The sequence below is a fragment of the Perognathus longimembris genome, chromosome 4 (genome assembly GCF_023159225.1).
Source record: "Perognathus longimembris pacificus isolate PPM17 chromosome 4, ASM2315922v1, whole genome shotgun sequence".
NCBI lineage: Eukaryota > Metazoa > Chordata > Mammalia > Rodentia > Heteromyidae > Perognathus > Perognathus longimembris.
The window spans coordinates 91,211,862-91,234,727 of NC_063164.1; the positions used below are offsets into that span (position 1 = coordinate 91,211,862).

The following is a 22,866-nucleotide window of genomic DNA, read 5'->3' on the forward strand; positions in this document are numbered from 1 at the left end:
CATTAATTGGAAATGAGATTCTAACCAATTTTCGTGAGACCCCAAGATCTCTGCCTCCTGTGTAGCTAGGAATATGATCTTCTAATGGGGAGCACTTCACAGACTTTCAGCCACTTCCACTACGTTCTTTGAAATGTCATTTTCGTTCAACCAAGCACTTATTTACCTCTTGTTGTCTCTGGGGGCAGCCCATAGTCGCTGGGCAACGCGCCCTCTGAGCAGTCACGGTGGTTGGGGCGGTGGGTCCATCAGGTGGATCTTGCCCTCAGCTCCTGCGCCTCCCCCACAGCTCTTTGACCGGGAGCTGTGCATTCAGCAGCTGCGCTACTCCGGCATGATGGAAACGGTGCACATCCGCAAGTCGGGCTTCCCCATCCGCTACACGTTTGAGGAGTTCACACGGCGGTTCCAAGTGCTGCTGCCCAGTGCCCAGCGCGCCCAGGTGCGTTTGGTCCTGGCTGCAAGCCTGTGCCTGCGCCTCTGCCCGTCCACTCCCCCACATCTGGCACCTCCAGATCCCTATCCCAGGGGATCCTCCTCCTGCCCTAGAGATACTCAGGACCCTCCCTGAACACCCCAACCCCAACCTTGTCCTTCTCTTTGTCTTCTGCTGCCTCTTAATCTCTCAGTGCGATGAAATCAAGGTGGGGGGTGGGGACACTCAGGCAACTGATGACTTTGATGGCTCACTCCGTGGAGATGTCTGAAGGTGTGCTACAAACAGCTGGCCTCTCCTACTGAAAAGGTTTGGGAGCTGAGGAGTGCTAGGGAAACCATGGGTCGGGAGATGCTTCACATTCTTTCTGGAACCATTAGCCATCCTGAAGTGTAAGCAGCTCTGAGGCCAAGTGCGCAACCTCGCACACTTGAGGCTCCAGGCCCTCAAAGCGCCCGGAAGACCTGTGCCCTGCCAGGGACCCTCACTCACTACTTGCACTGGTTGCGTTACTTGCATTGGTGTACTTGTGCCCATCCTGGGAACCCCTGATGTGAAGCCTATGAGAGGAGAAGAGGGACACAGATGGGGAGGGGACCTTGGAGGAGTCTACCCCCATTCCTCACCCTCCCAGAGTCTCTGTTCCAACCAGCCTGGGCCACCCCTGTTTTCCTCTGCAGCTTCAAGACAAGTTCCGTCAGATGACCTTGCACATCCTTGATGTGTGCCTGCAGACAGACAAAGACTGGAAAGTGGGAAAGACTAAAATTTTCTTAAAGGTGAGACCCCAGGGAATCAGTGGTCATCGGTCTGAAGGCCCTGAGCCTTGAGAGGGTCAACACAGTGAGGAGGGAAGTGGAGGCACCTCCAGGAGGAGGCCTGCTCACGACTGTAATCCTAGCTCTTCTGGAGGCTGAGATCTCAGAATTGCAGTTTGAAGCCAGCTGAGACAGGAAAGCCCATGAGACTCTTATTTCCAGTTAACCAGTAAAAAGCCAGAAGTGAAGCTGAAGCTCAAGTGCTAGAGCCTTGAGTGAAACAGCTAAGGGACAGGTTTTGTGTTCATGCCCTGGTACCAACACACACACACACACACACACACATACACACACACACATACACACACACATACACACACATACACACACACATACACACACACACATACACACACACACAATACAATATCCTCTCATGCTATGAATCCTCTCACGGATGATGAGAAGTATTTTGATACTGAAACAAGCATGGGTCTGTTGAGCAGTCAGATGCAAACATCTCCTGCATTTTTGGGAAACTTTCTGACCTACCGATGGATTTCTCCAGAGCAGAAGTGAAGGTTGTCAGGTTCAATTAGCAAGAACAAAGAGTTTTTTGGGGGACAGGGTGGAATATGTAATTGCAGTTCCTTCTTTGAGCCATACCAGGATCAGCCTATGGGCCCCTTCTGCACTTGCCCTGTGGGAAAAGTCTGGGAGATACTGACCCCTGAAGACAAAGTCCCTCCAGGCAGGGTGAGAGGGGTGCTGGTGGGGCAACCAGGTAATGGCCTCGCCCCACCCTCAGGATCACCAGGACACTCAACTGGAGATTCAGCGGGGCTACGCCTTGGATGGAGCAGCAATCAGAATCCAGAGAGTCCTGCGGGGCTACAAATACAGGTATCACCCTCCATCCCCAAACCCACAGAGTCCTGCACCTGCCTGCTACCCTCTCAGCAGGTCTGGAAGAGAAACCAAGGCCAGAGACCCTGCAACTTGTGTTAGCCAGAGAATTTTAATATGTTATTGAAATATTTGGTAAGAATAAAATCCTCTTTATAAGCAAGAGATGTGAGTTCTTTGTCCAGTTACATTTTGGTGTTCTACTTTACTCATCTTGGAGAATGTACAGGTCTAAGTTATGGGGTGATTTGGTTTTTAGGGAGAAAATGTCCCTAAGCTTGTTGCAGTACCTGCTGTATGTGTACAACAGGTTGTATATGTTGTTGGTATTACATTGTTCGTACTATGTTCCTGTAAGTTGGTGCCACCCCATAATGTCATAGCCAGCTTAGTTTAGGTAAATTAGTTAATCAGTATGAGTTCATTTGCTACATATTTAGTGTTTTGGAAATCTGTGATTATCTGAAAAGGCTCAGATGAACTGCATAGCCTAGAAATATCAGGCTCCCTTCACTGGGTACCAGTAGTATCCTTATCTTCTATGCTGTGATCATGACAACCAGAATCCTCCTAGGCTTTGCCAAATGTCCTCTGGAGGGTGGTGACCTCCAGTCAGGAGCTACTAGTTTAGACACTGGAACATAAATAGATTTTCTTCATTTTAAGGTAAGTCTGCTGTTTGCTTTGGCCACATGTTAAAATACTGGACACTTAAATATGTCCAGTTATCCTTAGAAAGTTGGTTCCAGGCCATTCAAGGATACCAGTCCACAGATGCTCAAGTCCCTTGGGTAAAATGGCATATCCAGGTGTGGTGGCACATACCTGTAATTCCAGCACTCAGAAGGTAGGGAGATCTCAAGTTTGAGGGTAGCCTGGGCTACATAGTGAGGCCCTATCTCAAAAATTTTTTATAATTAAATCATATAATATTGGCATGTAACCTATGAACATCCTCTTGCATAATTTGATCTGATGATCTCTGTACTGTTTTTACTTATTTATTTTTGGCTTTGGGTTTTTCCTTGGGGGCAGGTTGTTTTTTAACATACGGTCTCACTATGTAACCCAGACTAGCCTCAAACTCTTTGTGTCAAACTCACCATCTTCCTGTTTAAGCCCTCAGTGTGCTAGGATTATAGCTGTATGCTATCATGTTTGGCTCTAGATTCTTCATAAGAATACAATGCAAATGTTATGTAAATAGATGTCATACTGTGTTGTTTAGAAGAAATGACAAGGAAAAGGCCTGTACAGGTTCAGTACAATGCAATTTTTTTTCTGAAAATTTTCAATCTGTGGGAGATTGGATCTAGAATCAGAGCCTGTGTGTATAGAGGTATGTATGATCAAGGATTAATTGTGTATGCGTGTGTGTATGACTATATGCACATACTTCAGACACATAATGAAGTTCTGATTTAATTGGGACCCGAGCATCACTGAAGATTGAGGCTCTTCAGATAATTTTAACATGGTTGAGACTGATTGTTCTAAACCTAAGAATGTTTTCAGATAAAGACTGAGAAGTAGAAAGGAATCTGAGTTGAGTCAAAGATTGCATGGACTAATTTCACCTTGAAGTGTCTTCCCTACCTCCACCCCCACCCCAGGCCAATTTTTGAGTTTTCCTGTTTCTTGCACTGAGTTAATAACAAGAGAAAGGGAGTCTGGCAAGAAATACAAGGCTGGAAATAGGTTTATCCCTTCACAGATATTGGGGAAAGGTGAAGAAAGATGTTTATTGCTATTATAAAGGAGATATGCAGAAGGGTTACAGTTATATAAGTCAGGTAAAGAATATATTTGTTTATGGACAGTGTCAGCCCTTCCCTCACTCTCTCACACTTTTCCCCTCCAGTTCTCCCTACAAGTTGCATAATACATTTTCAACTTAGTATCTTATGAGTACCACTGCTGCATTTGTTCACTCTTTGTCCCTCCATTTCTGTGTCCCCCCTTACCATCCCAAAGACAGAAAAACAAACAAGACAAAAAAAAACAGCAACAAAGGAAAAAATTTCTTGTTTCCATTTCCTAGAGCTCATTTCAATACATATTATTTTATTTGATCAGATAAACATAGGCATTGTGCCTTTCTGTTCCTCTTCAGAGTATCCTTCTTTGGTCTGACAGTGTGTGAATGCCTCGAGTTCAGTATAATATAATTTATCTTGTCCCAGTGTATTTTAGATCTAGCTTATGCATATGAGAGAAAACATTCTCCATTTGTCTCTCTGAGCTTGGCTTACCTCACTTAATATGATTTGTTTTAGGTCCATCCACTTTCCTGAAAGTGATATAATACTATTCTTTTTAATGGCTATGTAAAATTCCATTGTGTACCACATTTTTGGGATCCACTCATCTGTTGTAGGACATCTGAGCTGTTTCCATAACTTGGCTATTGTGAATAGTGCAGCAATGAACATGGATGTGCAAGTGTCTTGAAAGTATCCTGGCTCATGATGTTCTGGGTAGATGTACAGGAGTGGTATGGCTGGGTCTTAGGGAAGACCTATGTTTAGTTTTTTGAGGAACCTCCAGAGTGGTTGTACTAGTTTACATTCCCACCAACAGTGCAGTAGGGATCATTTTCCCCCACGTCCCTGTCAACATTTGTTGCTCAAATTTACAATGTTGGTTTTCATTTTCATTTCCTTTATGGTCAAGGATGATGAGCCTTTCTTTTTGTGTTTCTTTGCCATTCTTGCCTGTTCTTCTGAGAAGTCTCTCCTTAGCTCCTTTGCCCATTCATTTAGTGGTTGGTTTATTGTCTTTGGAAAAGGTTAGTTTCTTGGTGAGTTCCTTGGATGTTTTGGATGGTATTATTGGATGTATTGCTGGTAAAGATTTTCTCCAAGCCCATTGGCTGCCTTTCTATTTTGTTTATTGTAAAGATGATGTACAGAGGGGTTATGGTTACATAGTTCAGGTAATGAGCACATTTCTTTTTGAACAATGTCACATCTTCCCTCAATTTCTCCCAGTTTTTTCCCTCCCAACCACTCTCCCCATTCATTTTCAACACAGTATCTAGTGAATTCCACTGCTAAATTGGTTTACCCTTTGTCCCTCCATTTCTGTGCTTTCCCTATGTCCTTTGCTGTGCAGAACCTTTCTGTTTTGATGTAATCCCATTTTTCAAGTCTCTCTCCTATCTACTGTGCCTCTGGGACTCATTTCAAAAGTTTCTGCTTATACCTGTGAGTTCTAGTGTTGAAGAAAGATTTTTATATTATTTAAAAGTGGACTGTCAGGGCTGGGGATATAGCCTAGTGGCAAGAGTGCCTGCCTCGGATACACGAGGCCCTAGATTCGATTCCCCAGCACCACATATAGAGAAAACGGCCAGAAGCGGCGCTGTGGCTCAAGTGGCAGAGTGCTAGCCTTGAGCGGGAAGAAGCCAGGGACAGTGCTCAGGCCCTGAGTCCAAGGCCCAGGACTGGCCAAAAAAAAAAAAAAGTGGACTGTCAGCTGTATGTGGTGGCTTATACCTGTAGTTTGAGGCCAGCCTAGGTAATAAGTTCTTAAAACCCCATCTCAAACAATAACTGGGCATGGTGGTATGTGCCTGTCAACCCAGGTATAAATAGAAGGATCACAGTCCACGCTGAACCAGGCCAACACCTCCCCCCCTCACCCCACTCTACCCCAGAAAGGCCTTCAGAAAGCTTCAGCAAAAAAGCCTGGAGGTGTGGTTCAAGTGTAGCAAGCCCAGAGCTCAAACTCAGTACCACAAACAAACAAACTTCATTCCTAAGTTTGGGTTGTTGATAGCAGGTTTTATATATTGTCACTTCCCCTCTCTCCCCAAAGGCTTTTTCCAGCATCTGTGTTGTTACTCACATTAGTTTGTGTTTTCTCCCTAGGAAGGAATTCCTGAGGCAGAGAAAGGCAGCTGTGACCCTCCAGGCTGAGTGGCGAGGCCATTACAACAGGAGGAATTTCAAGTTGGTGAGAGAGAACTGAAGAGGCTGGACCTTTGGAAGTAGTAGATAGTGGCCCAATAGAAGACAAACTGTACATGCTGTTTCTCTGAAGGCGAGGTCTCATGTAGGAAGGTCTCATCTCTAACAGGCACAGGATACAGATTGTCAATGGCCAGGCATTGGTATACACACACTATTCTTGGTATGGTCTCAGGCCCCAATTGTCTGTGGGCTTCCGAAATTGTCTCATGGAGCTGGGAATATGGCCTAGTGGCAAGAGTGCTTGCCTCATATACAAGAAGCACTGGGTTCCATTCTCCAGCACCACATATATAGAAAATGGCCAGAAGTGGTGCTGTGGCTCAAGTGGCAGAGTGCTAGCTTTGAGCAAAAAGAAGAAGCCAGGGATAGTGCTCAGTCCCTGAGTCCAAGGCCCAGGACTGGCAAAAAAAAAAAAAAACAAAAAAACAAGTACCAGAAATTGTCTCATACAGAATTTTGAGCATTCCCAGTACTGGACTGAAGTGTCTTTCTCTGAATGACACTCTTTTTCTTGTCTTATAGGTAACAAAATAAGTAAATGGACTGATACTGTGTTTCATGCCCTTTCTAATTTTTCTTCCAAGCACAGACACTAGCTAATGAGTATCTGTTCACCATTGTAGGAAGCAGGACAAACATAGCTGTGCCTTCTAGGGCCTCATTTGTTTGCTTATCTTGGTTATGGACATGACTGTGGCTGGAATATAAAATGGTCGCATCAGCAAAGCTGGTCTCAGGCCCATCTGCACTGCACACTCACAAGAGGTGTGATGGCTCATGTGTACGGAAGGATTAGTTGAGGCCTGTTGGTTTGCAGATCCTATTTTATTTAGCTTTATTCCAGCCACTAAAAGAACTGAGGCCTCAAGAGGTTAAAGTAGACTCTCCAGAGCATGCAGTTAGGAAGTAGCTGGTGGTATGTGCATTAGTAGGTAGCTGTTATATCCAAACTTGAAACCCTTTGAGTTGATCTTTAAGAAGCCCACAGCTTCATCCCTATGACTCGGGAACTGCTCAATACAGAAGTGGGCCATTTCATACTTTCCTTCTGGTTCATTGTTGTTGCTGATGATGTTTTCTTGTGCTAGTATCGGTGCTTGAACCCAGGGCCTTGGTACTAACCCTTAGCTTTCTCACTCAAGGCTGGTGCTTTCTACCACTCAAGCCAAGTTCCACTTTTGGCTTTTCAGTGATTAATTGGAGATAAAAGTCATGGACTTTCTAACCTGGGGTGGCTTTGAACCATGATCCTCATATTTCAGCCTGCTGATTACAGGCATGTTCCACTAGTGCTGGCTCTTTCCTTCTGTTTCAAAGACTAAGTTAGCTTAATAGAGCCAGCCTCAAACCACCAGACAGATGTACTAGCCTCTGCCCAACAAGGTGGCTGGTCTTAGCTGACAGGTATAAAAATCAAAGCTGTGGAATCTAGTTACCCACATGAGATCCATGCTACTTCTCTCCATCCATAGTCCCAGAGGGCTATTTATTATTTATGCTCTTTAAAGTTCTTTTCAGCACTTATTTGCATGGTAAGCTCTGCTTTAAGTAATAACTGAATAGACTTAGGCTAGTGGGTATGTATAATAGCAGCATCAGCCCTGTATCAGGAAGCAGTCCATTATAAACCAACTTCCAAGGGCTCCTGGAAATGCCACTGTAGTCCCTTGGGAAGGCATTTTGCAGTGAGCCCACCTCTTTCCTTCCCTCTTCTCCACCCCCACCCTGCAGATCCTGGTGGGCTTTGAGCGCCTGCAGGCCATTGCTCGGAGCCACCCTCTAACAAGGCAGTTCCAGGCCATGCGGCAGAGAGTGGTCCAACTGCAAGCTCGCTGCAGAGGATACTTGGTGCGCCAGCAAGTCCAAGCCAAGAGAAGGGCAGTGGTGCTCATCCAGGCACATACCAGGGGCATGGCTGCCCGGCGGACATTAAAGCAGCAAAAGGCCAATGTAGGTAATCACCTACCATGTTGTGCAGGTGAGGCTAGCCAGGGATAAGTGAGAAGAGTAGGCAGGAGGAGTGAACAGCAAAAGAGAGCTCTCATAGAAACCCCCTTGGAGGGCTGGGGATATAGCCTAGTGGCAAGAGTGCCTGCCTCGGATACACGAGGCCCTAGGTTCAATTCCCCAGCACCACATATACAGAAAACGGCCAGAAGCGGCGCTGTGGCTCAAGTGGCAGAGTGCTAGCCTTGAGCGGGAAGAAGCCAGGGACAGTGCTCAGGCCCTGAGTCCAAGGCCCAGGACTGGCCAAAAAAAAAAAAAAAAAAAGAAACCCCCTTGGAAAGGCTGAGCTCTTGAGCCAAGATGTTTAAATCTGTGCCCGCTACTCAAGAACACAGCAAGACTACAGGAGATAAATTAGGAGCCGCCTCTCATACTGCAGCGTAGATATACAAAGGACCTCTTCCTTCTCCCTGTACACAGTCAGAATTGTAGGGGCCTATGGCACTAGCTGGCACTCACAGGGCATAGCATGGGACAGGCAGCAGATCACCTAGACAGACTTGGAATCTGGAAGTGGAACTCTTTGGTTCTGTCCTTTTTTGCCTAGGATGATGGTCAATCCCACAAAGGGGGCAGAACATCTGAGCCAGAGGTGCTGTGGGTGGCCAGCATACCTTGGAGGAGAGTGAGGTCTCTGTTACAAGTGTATGCATGACAACTCCAGTGGTAGAGAAACGGCTGAGAATTATGGGGTGTCTGGAAGGCCAGGAGGGTAGGGAGAAGAACAGCAAGATGCATTTTGCATCTCTCCTACAAAGGAGTCCATTATCTGCACAAATACATGAGACTCAACCTCTTTCTTCTCATTTGGCTTATCTAGAAGTCATGATGAGACAAAGGGGCTGAGATGATGTTTACCCCTTGCTCCATGAATAAAAATTGGGTCTACCACCTAAACTTCCTGTATAATGAGCAGAACAAGTAAGAGAACAGGCCATTGGACCGAAACATACTTTGTGCTTTAGTGAGCCCAGTCTGGCTACTAAGAGAGCTCTGTATTTGTTAGTATAGGCCTCAGGTCCCTCCCTGGTTCCTGTGAATGAAGGGGTGTGTGGGCCTGAGCAGTGGTTTTACACTGGGTTCTAGGTCCTGAAGTTTGGTACCTCAGACATCAAGCCAGCAAGGCAGTTGCTCAGATGCCTCATTGTCATTTGAAAAATGGGAAGCCCTGGATGGCTGATTGCTACTCTTACAGCTGTTAAAATTTAACATTTTAAAGCAAAACATCTTGTTTGGGCAAATGACCACAGGATGGGTTTCTCTGGGAGGAGCTTGTTCTGTGAGGATAGACAGAGCTGGGCCCAGAACTGGGGTCACCTTGTTCCTGTGGGGGTATGCACAGGGACCTCTGGTCATCCTGGAGGAAGAACAATGGAGACAAACAACTCTGCCTGAAAGGAAGCGCAGGTCCATCTACGACACCATCACTGACACAGAGATGGTGGAGAAGGTGTTTGGCTTCCTCCCATCCATGATCGGGGGTCAGGAGGGCCCAGCCCCAACTCGCTTTGAGGTAAGACCACCTGGGTGGAGGGTTGACCCAGGCCTTGACCTCAGTCAACTGCTTGGATTTTTGCTAAAGCTGCCAGAGGGAGTTTCCAAGCACATTCTGATGCCTGAATGTAAACAAATAAAGCAGGGAGCTGCCCAAATCCTCATGGTGGAACCCTTGGGAACTAGGCTGGGAACTTCCTTACAAAGATGCCTAGTGCCTGTTCTGTGTCAGCTGAGGTGGCAATGCCTCCAGGCAGACTGCACTTTCTGCATGTGTTTGGAGCCTTGGGGCTGCTGGTATGTTGAGAGGAAAAGGGAAGGAGTGGGGAGGAGGGCTGCAGCAGCAGTGAAGACACCTATGTTGTCAGGGCCAGGCCCTCAAGTTCCTGTCTACAGCAGACTTCTAAGCGAGGGGTCAGAGAGGTCTCCAACTCCAGGGAGCCAGAATGACCTTACGAATCCGACAGATAGCCAGATGTAGCCTTCTGGAATCCCTATGCCCAGCACTGCTTGCCCCGGAAGCTGGCTGGCAGCTCCACTCTTACTCCTCTCACTGCATCTCCCATCTCTACTTCAGGATCTGGAAGCAAAAACCCAGACACTGCCTGAGATTGATTTGGACACAGTCCCCATAGTGGAGGAGGCAGAAGAGCATGTCAATGGCCTGGATGAGTACACCTTCCCCAAATTTGCTGCCACTTACTTCCAAAAATCAGCCACACATACACATATCCTGCGGTCCCTCCGCTACCCGCTGCTCTTCCATGAGAATGACACAGACTATTCGGTACTGAGTTGTTCTCTGCTCTGAGTTGTTCTCAAACCCTTCCTTCCACCTCTCCACCCAGATCCAGAGGCTGAGAGGGAACAAGAAAAAGGCCTGGCCCCCATGCGGGCCCCAGTGCTGGGACCTGCGTTCTACCCAGGCCCCCTATCTCATCCCCCAGGCTGCGCTAGACGTATGGAACATCATCTTGAGGTTCATGGGTGACCTTCCCGAGCCAGTGCTATATGCCAGAAACAGTCTTAGTGACAACTCAGTGATGCGGCAGATCCATGACAGGCTGGGCAAGGACAGCACTGTCAGGGAGCCACAGCCTGCTGGAGCTGCACAGGTGAGTGGTGAGGGTGACAGGTTAGCATGTACCATGGCACAGGCCCAGGACGCTAAACAGGGAGTTGTGTCTGCAGTATTGCCACTAAGCCCAGCCCCTTAACCTGGGCCTGGGTGTTTTCAGTCTTGGATTGCACTGGGAAGTTCATGAATTGAGACTCATACACAAGACCATTTGAATGATGAAGTCATGAATGGAGAATGTCCTATAAACTCTAAATATTGACTTGAACTAAATTGAAGTGCATGTAATAATAATAACAACAACAGATACCATAATTGTGACATTCCTGGAAACCTACTATATGCCAATTGTTTCTCTTCATCTAATTCTAAGCTGAGCCAATTCTACAGAGTAGCTTTAGAGCTAATAAAACAGAGAAGTAAAGTGATTCACCACCCAAATCACAGTGAACACATGTGTGGTAGTTGGTTTTAAGCCCATTCCCAAGGACCAAGTTTTTAACTGTGTTTACAGACTACTCTAATGGAAGGTTAACTCACATTCATTTTTGGTCTGTTTCATGCTGTAATCTTGGTGGAACTAACCAAGAGCAGTCTAAAGGACTTACACAGAATGACAGCACCTAGGCTCACTAACAACAGGAGGCAGGAGTGTCTCATGTTACAGGTAACTGATTGAGATCCTATGTGCATGTTAACTGCAAAGAAATCTAAGGGAGTCTGCATCCTCAACCCAGCCCCAGGCTCAGATTCTAACTCTGTGATCTTTGGAAGTGTAAGCTCACAAAACTTATTAAGTATCTATTGCTGTGTAACAGCAATAAACAGGTGTTTATTATTTCTGAAGGTCAGAAATAGCTTGGCTTTCTAGTTCTGTCCAGGATCTCTGGAGGTTGCCACCAAGCTGTTGTCTAAAGGCTTGGCTTGGGTCTATTCCCAAGACGGCTCACTTGCATGGCCATTGGCAGGAGGCCTTGATTCCATGCCCCACAGGCATCAGCACAGAACTACTTGAGCATCCTCACCATATGATGAGTACCAAAGAAGGAAGATTCAGTGGTTGGCTTTGGAAGTCACATACTTTCTGGAGGCTCAGGATTACTCAGGAAAAGAATGTGAGAAGGCAAGCATTGCTGGAAGTCACCTTAAAGACTAGCAGTATCCCCAGGGAAGGGATTTTAGAAAGCAGTCTGGCCATGCTGCCTCCTGGAGATTATACCTCATATTTTCTTGCCTACATGTGGTTGTTAAATATCTACCTATGCCTCACTTAGAGAGAAGTGGGCTATACAAGCCTTGCCCAGCCTACCAGAGCTTGCTAGCCAGTGTTTCACACTAAGGGCCTGTGTTGAAAACAAGTTTTACTACAGCCTGAACCAGTGCTGGTCCTAACCCTAGCTCTGGTCGCCAAATCCAACCCAAACCCATACTGAGCTCTAGTCTTGGCAGCAAATTTTCATCATGACAAAGAGCAACTTCCTTGTCTAAAGAAACCAACTGATCAGAAGGGCTTGGGTCAAGCCCTTCCATCCTGGCTTTGTAAACTGGACCAGGAAATGGCTGAATGACAGGGACATTTACTCCATTGCAAGTGGTTATATGCTTTCCTTCCTTCTGGTACCTGTCTCCTTCCACAGAGACTGAGTCGCAAGGACAGAGGAACCAAGCAGATCTCCTCCATGAAGCTAAAGCGTTCCTCTAGGATCACAGGCCAGGTGAGCTCAGGGCCAGGGATACCTATCTACACTAGTCTGCTCCCAGGTATGTGGCAGCCTATTTCATCCCAGGCAGTCCATCCCCAGGTCAGAGTTTCCTTCTTGGCAAAATGGAAGAATTACAGCTTTTCTGATGGCCATCTTTGGGCTTCTAGGTGGCCAGCCAGCTGACCATTGGAGAGGAGGCATTTGATCCTGATGGTCCTGTCTCAGACAGACCCATGTCCAACCTGGAGAAGGTGCACTTCATTGTGGGCTATGCCATCCTGCGGCCTGGGCTCAGGTCAGTCTCCAGTCCCACTCTCCCTTGTCAGAACATCAGGTCTCCTCCATGGCTCTTAACCCAAGGCCACGATCACCTTCCCCTGCCCCCTTCACTCTGCTTAACTTCCCGGCCTGAGCCCTGTGGGCTGGGTCTCAGTAAAGCACACATTACTGCCACCCAAGGCTCTCTACTTGTTCTGCATTAAGAAAACCCAGGAGTCTGAGGAAAACAGATTTGGGGCTGGGAATTCATTCTGTAATAGGATAGGTGTCAGTGCAGGGCCTTGTAAATGAGCAAGTTCCTTCACTACACTACATATGTGTGTAATTTGCTCTGCAGGAATCAGATTTTCACGTAAATTTTACAGGCAATTTCTATTACCAAATTTCAAATATTCTCTAACCTGTCCATGTATGTATCCATCTAACATCTAATGTTTACCTATCACGTACCTACCATCTGTCTTCCTATGTATCTACCTACCTATCCACCTATCTTCAGTCACACACACCCCTAAACCCTATTTAACCTTGCTTAACACTATGTAAAACCCATTGTATTTGTCCCTCGGGTTCCTAAGGTTCTATTAATTTTACTGTCTATTGTTTAGATTGGGTAGTTTCTGATAGTCTAACTTTTAAGTAACTGAATCTATCTCTCCTTTCCCTACTCTACTTTTACATATATATCTACATCTATATCTATCTTTATTGCAAAGGTAATGAATAGGGAGGTTACAGTTACATAAGTAAGGCAAGGAGTACATTTCTTTTTATTTTTTTATTTTTTATTTATTTATTTTTTTTGGCCAGTCCTGGGGCTTGGACTCAGGGCCTGAGCACTGTCCCTGGCTTCTTTTTGCTCAAGGCTAACACTCTGCCACTTGAGCCACAGTGCCACTTCTGGCCATTTTCTGTATACGTGGTGCTGGGGAATTGAACCCAGGGCCTCATGAATACGAGGCAGGCACTCTAGCCACTAGGCCATATCCCCAGCCCCGTACATTTCTTTTTAAACACTGTTACCCCTCCCTCATTTTCTCCCACTTACCCCTTTCTACTCCCCCTCACCCCTGAAGTTGTAAAGATCATTTCCAACTTGGTGACTAGTGAGTATCATTGTTGCATTAGTTCATCCTTTGTCCTGCTGTTTCTGTGATTCCCTTTCCCTTCACAGATCAGATAAACATATATAAAAGGGTACAGTAAACCAAAACAGAAAAAATAGAAATAACTATATAGGACATAACAAGAACCTCTTGCTTCCAATTCTTGGAGTTCTTATTGATATGCTTCATGATATATGGTCCTATGTACTTAGCGATTGGTCTATTGTGATCCACTGCTAAGAATATCATAGACATATTCTAGTTATTACAAGTGAGGGAAAACATGCAACCTACATTTTGGGGGACCTGGCTTGCTTCACTTAACATAGTATTTTTCAGGTCTTTTTTACCTCCTTACAAATGGGGAAGTTTCATTCTTCTGATGGAAACATAGAATTCCATTGTGTTTATATACCACATCTTCTTGACCCATTCATCTACTGAGGGGCATCTGGGTTGGTTCTGTATCCTAGCTATGATAAATAATGTTGCAATGGACATGGTTGTTCTGATAGCTTTTCTATGGCCTTGTTTGTGGTCATTTGGGAACATGCCCAGGAGTGGGTTTGCTGGGTCATAGGGGAGCTCTATGTTTAGGAACCTCCATACTGCTTTCCAGAGTGGTTAAACATGTTTACACTCCTACCAACAGTGAAGTAGGGTTCCCTTTTGGCCACATCCCCACCAGCATCTGTTGTTATTAGATTTCTTGACAATGGCCATTCTAACTGGGGTAAGGTAGAATCTCACTGTTTTGATTTGCATTTCTTTCATGGCCAGAGATGTTGAATATTTCTTTGTTTCTAGTGGCCATTCCTATTTCCTCTTCAGAGAAGTCTCTCTTTAATCTTTAGCCCATTTGTAATAGAGTAGTTGTTTCTTTGAGGATTTTTTTTTTTTGTGGAGGAGGATTTAATCTTTTGAGCTCTAAGTACATTCCTAATCTACTTTTATACTCACTCAATATACCCATTCAATAACTTTATTTTACATGTTATAATTAAAGTTACATTAAATTATTGGGGTTTCCCCAAAGTCTAGTATTTGGGGATTGCATCCTAGGCATTGGGAATGATACATTTAGAGACTCTGGATTCTATTGCATTTTTTTCAAAGGCTGTTGGCATTTTGGTTTGCTAAGCAATTAATTTTGCTGAATTCAAATTGTCCCCCTTATCACAAACAGCAGTTGGAATCCCTGCTATTTTCACTTTAGCTAGCCTTCTAGCTAAGATGACATGAAGATTTTAGGATTGTTCTCTGGTTCTATATTGTCAAACAGGAGACCCCAAACTCTGTGTCCTCTGGTTCTTTAAGCCAGTAAAGCCACAGGGCCTCTACCTAAGCTTGCTTCCTCTATTACACCAGTCCTGTATGGATCAGTCATGTGACTGTCATGTTGGCATATCGCCCATGGCAATTTTTCCAACCATCACACCCTCCAATATGACAGACAGAAAGACACAAAAGCCATGTTTAAATGGGATGAATCAGCCTTCAGAAACCTCTACAAGCAGTCTCATACAGAGCAACATCTGGCTGATACCTCTCTCAGATCCCTTGAGAGCTCCTGATGACTCTACCCCCATGGGAATATCCCATGGCCTCTTACCTAAGGTCATCTGGAATCATGGGCTACCTGCTTGTGGGGTTTTGTGGAGATGCCTGCAGCCCGCTGCTTTCCATGGCATCCTCATGCTCAATAGGAATGCCTCACCGCACAAATCTATCTCTACCTTGCCCATCTGGAGTGTCTCCAAATTGTCCAAAAGAAAGTAGACTCTAGTTTGTTTGTTCTCAGAGGTCCTCTACCAGGGGAAGTTAGTCCATCTGTGACAATTCTGTCACCATGCTCCATTTCAGTACCCTGAAAGGGACCATGGCATTCTGAGGTCTTGCATGCCTTAGATGTGGCAGGAAGGAGAGATCAGGAAGGTCTCGTCTTAGGTAGTCAGTCTTCAACCCTCCTAGCTGTTCTGGTGACATTCTTTCTCCCTTATCATTTGTAAGTAGTTAAACTAGCTACAGATCTCTTTGTTCCATTAAAGTCCCTTCCAGGAGTCACTTTCCAAATTTCTCATCTTCTGTTGTATAGGGGTATCATGATGACTGGACTAGCTCTGCCAATTTTTAGTAAACATTATAAGAACATGTTTCTTTAGCAGGGTGGATATTAATATCCACTTGTGTTTGGCTCTGGAGCCTTAAATAAATTCTGAGACAAAGATAATTCTCCATCCACCTCTGATGTATACTTACTAAGTGCCTGCTCAGAATGCAGCCCTGGATAAGGGCTGAGAGATGCTGAAATGAAGAAAACATTTCTCTAGCTTCAAGAAACTCACCCTATGTCCAGGCTTTAATGACTCACATCTGTAATCATAGCTACTCAGAATGCTGAGATCTGAGGGTCAAGGTTTAAGGTGAGCCCAGACAGATACATCCAGAGATTCTTGTCTCCAATGTGAAGCTAGCCTGGGCAGAAGAGTCTGTCAGACTCACAAAAATGCCAGAAGTAGTGGTGTAGCTCAAGTTGCAGTGCCAGCCTGAAACAAAAAGTCCAAGTAATAGGATAAGGCCCTGAGTTAAAACTCACATAACAAGACACAAAGAAAGAAGGAAAAGAAGAGAAAGGAAGGGAAGAGAAGGGAAAGAAAAGGAAGGGAAGGGAAGGGAAGAGAAGAGAAGGGAAAGGAAGGGAAGGGAAGAAAAAGAAAGGGAAGGGAAGGGAGAATCTCACCCTTTAGTTGAGAAATATATTAGTCAGCTTTCTATTAATGGGACAAGATACCAAAATAGTCCACTGATTAGGAAGAAAGTCTTACTTGTTTGCTCTGATCATAGTTTCAGCCCTTGGTCACTTGGCCTTGGTGTCCTTGGGTCTGTGGCAAAGTAGTAGTACATTGCAGTAAGAGCATGTGGCAGAGAAAGCAACTCATGACCAATAGGAAGCAAAGCAAGGCAGAAAGGAACCAGGATCCCAATATCCTTTCAAAAACATGTCTCAATACCTAACTTCCTCCTAAGCCCCACCTCTGATGGCTATGTCATCTCAAAATGGTACCATAGACTGGTGACTAAGCCTTTAACACATGAGCCTTTATCCAAACCCAGCAGTAAGTATAAGAGGCTCAGGAAACCTGCCACAAGAGTATATTGTCAGATAGGGCTATGCTCAGATCAAATGGGGCACCAAAGAGTTGTCTTAGTGCCATCCAGAAACATCCAATGTAGAAGAAGAAGAGGTAATTGGAGACCAGAAGGAGAGAGGAACAGGTGTCACAAAGCTGGAAACAACCCGAAGAGTCTAGGATCCCAAATGCCACCAGGACCTGTAATCTGGATTCAACCCCAAGAGCAGTGGAGCAAAGTGTTATGCAAGAGAAAGTCATGAGTGAGCACTTGTGACTTCCAGATTACTCCTCTCTCTAGCAGAGACATAGAGCAGAGTCTGAGATGGGATGCTAGGATGTCAGCAAAAGTGATCAAGAAAGCTAATGGAGAATGGCTCAGGGAACAGAAGTGATGACGTAGGAACAGGAGAAAGTGTCCAGGAGACAGATGGCAGGTAGTGGTTCACTGGACTTGAAGAATGGAGGGATGTGAGATACTTAGGAGGACTTCCAGGCTTCAAGTCTGAGTGTATGCAGATTTTGGAACAAGGAGATGTGCTGGAACTGACTTCTACCAACTCTCCTGGGCCAGCTGCACACATGTCTTCCCAATTCTGTTCAGACATCCTATTGGGAGCTTGAAATGGGCCCTGCTGAGAACATGGCAAATGCAATGAATGTGAGCTTTTTCCCCTGAGAAAGTTGATCGATAAATGTGTACCAGCACACTGCTGAGTGTTACAGAGAAGATGCTGGCTACTGGATTTGTGGGGCTTGGAGGGATGAGGGGACCATTTTATAAGGTAATAGAGGCTCAAGCCCCTGGGAAAGGACCTGGGCATACATTCTCAAAAAGAAGACTGAGAGATGGGCACCAGTAACTCACACATATATCAAGAGTTGAGATTTAGGGATTTTCCCATGAAAGCCTCGCTTTTCTCTTTACTGAAGAGCTGATATCCTCAGACAATGGTCTCAAGACAGAGAGAATGGGGCTGGGGATCTGGCTCAGCCGAAGAGCGCCTGCCTGGCAAGCGCAAGGCCCCAAGTTCGGTCCTCAGCTCTGGAAAACAAAACAAAACAAAAACTGTAAAAGACAGAGAGAATACCATCTGACAGAACCGGCTTGGAGAAAGCAGTGGGGTGGATTATGCTAGAAATGGAGAGAAAAGGAAGGCCAAGGCAGCAGCATCACAGGGACAAGAGCATGTAGACCTGGGCGGGGTGGGGCAGAGGGGGTGGAGCACAGGTTTGGGGAGAGAGAACTGAGGGCAGGACATGGATGTGCTAGGAAGCTTTGGCCACAGAATGAAGCACTGGGCAGACATTAGGTGGGCATAGTTCTGATCAGTGAGGAGGCTGGGGAGGGCCTGAGCACTGGATGGGTTCCCTGGCGAAGGGAGCCCACCAGGGATGCAGAAAGAGACCCTGCTGCCCTGGCTCCTTCCTCCCCCAGAGCCAGCTCCCAAACTTCCCGCTCAGCAGTCCTTTTTTTTTTTTTTTTCAGGGATGAGATCTACTGCCAGATCTGCAAGCAGCTCTCAGAGAACTTCAAAAAGAGCAGCCTGGCCCGGGGCTGGATCCTGCTGAGCCTCTGCCTTGGCTGCTTCCCGCCTTCTGAGCGGTTCATGAAGGTAGGAAGGCCAGAAAGAGGGCGGGGAAGTGGGAGCAGTGGGTTCGTTTCAAGAGAAATGGGACCGGGGATCCCGGAGGAGCCCAGGAGGCTTCACACTTAGGTCTTCCTGCACCTGTGGGCTGATAGCCAGCCATGCGTGCACCACTCTGGGCCTCATTTCCCCATCTATAAGGAGGGGCTGTGCCCCGTTCCTCACAGCGCCTCCCCAGCATCCACAGGGCCTCTTCCTTGGATCTCAGTCCCAAAGGTGGCTCTTGGGGACCAATACTGAGACAGCAGATGAAATGAGCCCAGAAATGGGCCCTGGGAATGGAGCCCACTGGAGTCTGGCCACACCTTTTCTGCCCCTTTAGAACTGAAAATGAAAGTGTGGTAGTGCGAGCTCCCCAGGCCTAATGTCCAAGGTGTTGCTGCCTTAATACACCTTTGGTTCTGGTGATAAAAGTGATGTGAGCCAGGTGCTGGTGCTCACTCCCGCAGCCCCAGCTACTCAGGAGGTTGAGATTTAAGGTTGTGACATTGGCCTAGGTAGGAAAGCCCATCAGACTCTCATCACCAATTAACTACCAAAAAGCCTGCAGTGGAGCTGTGTTCAAGTGCTAGAGCATCAGCCTTTAGCCAAAAAAAAAAAGCTGAAGGAGAGTTCCCTAGCCCTGAGTTCAACATGTGCACACACACACACACACACACACGTAATATGAAAATGCAGAAAGTAAGCCATCTCCACATCCAGAAGTAACCTGCATTAACATTCCTTTCCTCTCTCTTGTGGTGTTCTGGTGACATAGTCACAGAAAAACTCAGGAAAACAGAAACAAGGTCCTGAGCACTTAAGCCACTCCCAAACACCAATAAACCCTTCCCAGGATGTGTTCTCACATCTCCGAGTCAAAAAAATTTTCCACACAAACTGTCCAAAACCTATCTTGGATGCTGCATTTTGCCCTTCCTTGTCTCCACTATATTTTTACCTGGTGTGAAGGAATTGAACCTACTGATAGGCATTTATGATACCACTCATTTCCATAGATACCACTAATACCATAAAAAAATACTTGCTTGCCTTTAAGATAGTGTGTGTGTGTGTTGTACTGGGCCTTGACTCAGGGCCTAGCCCCTGACTCTTAGCTTCTCCACTCAAGGCTCGTTTTTCTACCACTTGAGCCACAGCTCCACTTCTGGCTTTTTGCTAGTTAATTGGAGATAAGAGTCTCATAAATATTTCTTTCCAGGCCAGCATCAAACCATGATCCTTGTATCTCAGCTCTGTGTGTAACTAAGATTATAGACACGAGCCCCAGGTGTCCAGTAGAATGGTTCGAATTAGTCAAACAACAAGCATATTTTATCTTTTTTTTTTTTTTTTTTTTTTTTTTTGGCCAGTCCCGGGCCTTGGACTCAGGGCCTGAGCACTGTCCCTGGCTTCTTCCCGCTCAAGGCTAGCACTCTGCCACTTGAGCCACAGCGCCGCTTCTGGCCGTTTTCTGCATATGTGGTGCTGGGGAATCGAACCTAGGGCCTCGTGTATCCGAGGCAGGCACTCTTGCCACTAGGCTATATCCCCAGCCCAACAAGCATATTTTAAACTATATATTTAAAGTGTATTTCAGACCATTCCTCAGACACCAATTTATATTCCTTCTCAAGACAAACAGAGGACAGCCATCTGAACACATTCCAAACAGAGGTTGATCATTTTAAAGTCAGGGTAGACACTAGACATTGGCCTCCATTCTGAATGTCCACCCTTCCTCTTGTTCCCACAGTATCTGCTGAACTTTATTGGTAGTGGGCCGGCTAGCTATGGACCTTTCTGTGCTGAACGCCTGTGGCGTACCTGTGCTAACGGGGTACGCGCAGAGCCCCCCACTTGGCTGGAGCTACAGGTAGGTGCTGGTGTGGGGAGTAGGGGGGATTATGGGATGGTGCAGGCCCTATGTCTCCTGAAACACAGCTGTGGGGTGACTTTTTCATCAGCACCTCTCTACCTCCTCTGCAGCACCTTGTGTAAATGGTCCCTGTGAGGTCCCCTGGGGCTCAAGGGGCTCAGGCTTCAGAGCCAGCCACCCTCCCCACCTCCAATTCCATACTCACCGATGCCTGACCTCAGTGTAGATGAGCAAATTACTTCAAGTGTTACCCTTCCTAGTTTACACTTGTTAAGAAAGCAGTGGTTGATACCAGTAACTCTAGCTGCTCACAACACAGAGATGTGGGAAGATTGCTGTTTGAGAATAGCCCAGATAAAAAGTGTAAAATATACTATCTTAACTGATAAAATTTTGCTGCAGTGGTATCATGCCTGTCATCCCAGTTCTTTTTTTTTTTTTTTTTTTTTTTTTGGCCAGTCCTGGCCTTGGACTCAGGGCCTGAGCACTGTCCCTGGCTTCTTCCCGCTCAAGGCTAGCACTCTGCCACTTGAGCCACAGCGCCGCTTCTGGCCGTTTTCTGCATATGTGGTGCTGGGGAATCGAACCTAGGGCCTCGTGTATCCGAGGCAGGCACTCTTGCCACTAGGCTATATCCCCAGCCCCGTCATCCCAGTTCTTGATAAGTAGGAGGATCACAGCCCAGGCTGGCCCAGACTCCACCTCACAAATAACCAGAGAAAAATGCATAGCAGATGGGTAACGCGCCTACCTAGAAAGTGTGAGACCATGAGTTCAAACTTCAATACCACATACACACACACACGGATGCACATACACATGCACACACATATGATGAAGAAAGCAGTGGTTACACTCCTGGTATGATGTAGGCACTGCTTTTGGGGGGCAGATGCTACCTCTACCTGTTGTACATTCTCAGATCAAAAGGGTTGAAACAGACGCCCCCCCATACTGCTTCTACCTCCATCTCTGGCCCCAGCCCAAGCCCAGAGAGTGCTCACCCTGTGACCCTGTGGGGACCTGTATTGGGGGCTGTAAATCACCTCTGGCCACATTTCATTCCTATTCTTTCTTTGCTGCCCACACCTGTGAGGTCTGCCTCTCATCAGCATCGGAACTGTAGTTGAACTGTGGCAACTAAATATTTGCAGTGTGTGAAGCACCTGTGGCTCATGCCTGTAATCCTAGCTAGTCGGGAGGCTGAGATCTGAGGATCACATTTTGAAGCCAGCCTAGAAAGGAAAGTCCTTGAGATTCTTACGTCAATTAATCCCACTCCCCAACCAAAAATGGAGCTGTGGTTCAAGTAGTAGAGGGCTAGCCTTGAGAGAAAAAAATAAGTGAAGGGATAGCATCCAGGCCCTGAAGTCAAGCCCCAGTACTGGCGCACACTCTCACACACACACACACACACACACACACACACACACAGATTTACAGTATCACACTAGGACCTCAGGACCCAAACTGCTAAGAGTCTTGCTCATTAAACTTCAATAAGCTCAGAGTTCAGATCTGGGTATGGGGCCATCGCAAGGTACATGCTGCACCCCATGGGGTTGCTGAAGTGAATTCGGAGAAGCCCACAAATCACTGGGTATGCATGGGCAAACTTCTCTCACTCCTGGCAGGCTCCAGTCCTGCACACATATACCTAAGTACTGAGGCCTGGGCCTTCTGAACATCCTGCTCTGCCCTCAGGACTCCACAGGTGTAGGCACATGGGGGAAGTTGGGCTGGGAGGGAAGCCAGGTCGGGGTGGGTTGCCAGCTTCTGGCCCAAGTGTTCTGGGTTCCAGGGTGCTTGAATCCAAGGGCTCCTGGGCTGGTGGGCTCTGAGTCTTCATCCATCCTAGGCTGTTAAATCCAAGAAGCACATCCCAATTCAAGTCATCCTGGTGGCTGGAGAGAGCCTGACCATCACAGTTGATTCAGCCTCCACGTCCCGGGAGATCTGCCTGCACATCGCCCAAAAGCTGGGACTCAAAGACCACCTGGGCTTTTCCCTCCAGGTTGCTGTGTACGACAAGGTAGCGACATGCATCCCATCTATCCCGGGCCTCCCTCACATACTTGGGCCAGAGCATCCTGAAGCTGGAACCCGCACACCTAGCAGCCTGCCCACCGTCTGCCCTCCTAGGTACCAGGCACACTGCACAAGGGCAGACATACACACACACACACACACACACACACACACACACACACACATACACACTGGGAATATACATCAGCCCAGTGGATGTGCCTTGGTTCCATACAGGGCCCAAGCACCCATTGTCACTCTCTGCCTTTCCCTCCATCTGGCACACTTACATCAGCATCTTTCTGCAATGTCACTCACACCACTGCCTCTCACACAGAGGCTCACACTGTCACAGCCCACCAGAGCCCCATCACCACCTCTAAAGGCCCTTGCTCTGAGACTCAGGCATATTCACATCAGCAGCAGCCAAATACACAGTCCAACTCACACCATCAACAT

At 46.7% G+C, this 22,866-nt stretch overlaps 1 protein-coding gene across 1 annotated transcript in view; it reads left to right on the plus strand.

Annotated features, from left to right (window-relative positions):
* Myo7b (myosin VIIB) overlaps positions 1-22,866 on the plus strand; it is a 75,667-nt gene that overhangs the window by 39,922 nt on the left and 12,879 nt on the right. Inside the window, exons 17-29 of the mRNA XM_048345648.1 lie at positions 290-442; positions 1,117-1,215; positions 2,003-2,097; positions 5,973-6,057; positions 7,806-8,024; positions 9,424-9,594; positions 10,153-10,362; positions 10,523-10,690; positions 12,291-12,368; positions 12,524-12,651; positions 18,362-18,488; positions 20,257-20,376; positions 22,238-22,411. Coding sequence (XP_048201605.1) covers positions 290-442; positions 1,117-1,215; positions 2,003-2,097; positions 5,973-6,057; positions 7,806-8,024; positions 9,424-9,594; positions 10,153-10,362; positions 10,523-10,690; positions 12,291-12,368; positions 12,524-12,651; positions 18,362-18,488; positions 20,257-20,376; positions 22,238-22,411 — 1,827 coding nt within the window. The remainder of the gene's footprint in view (positions 1-289; positions 443-1,116; positions 1,216-2,002; positions 2,098-5,972; positions 6,058-7,805; positions 8,025-9,423; positions 9,595-10,152; positions 10,363-10,522; positions 10,691-12,290; positions 12,369-12,523; positions 12,652-18,361; positions 18,489-20,256; positions 20,377-22,237; positions 22,412-22,866) is intronic.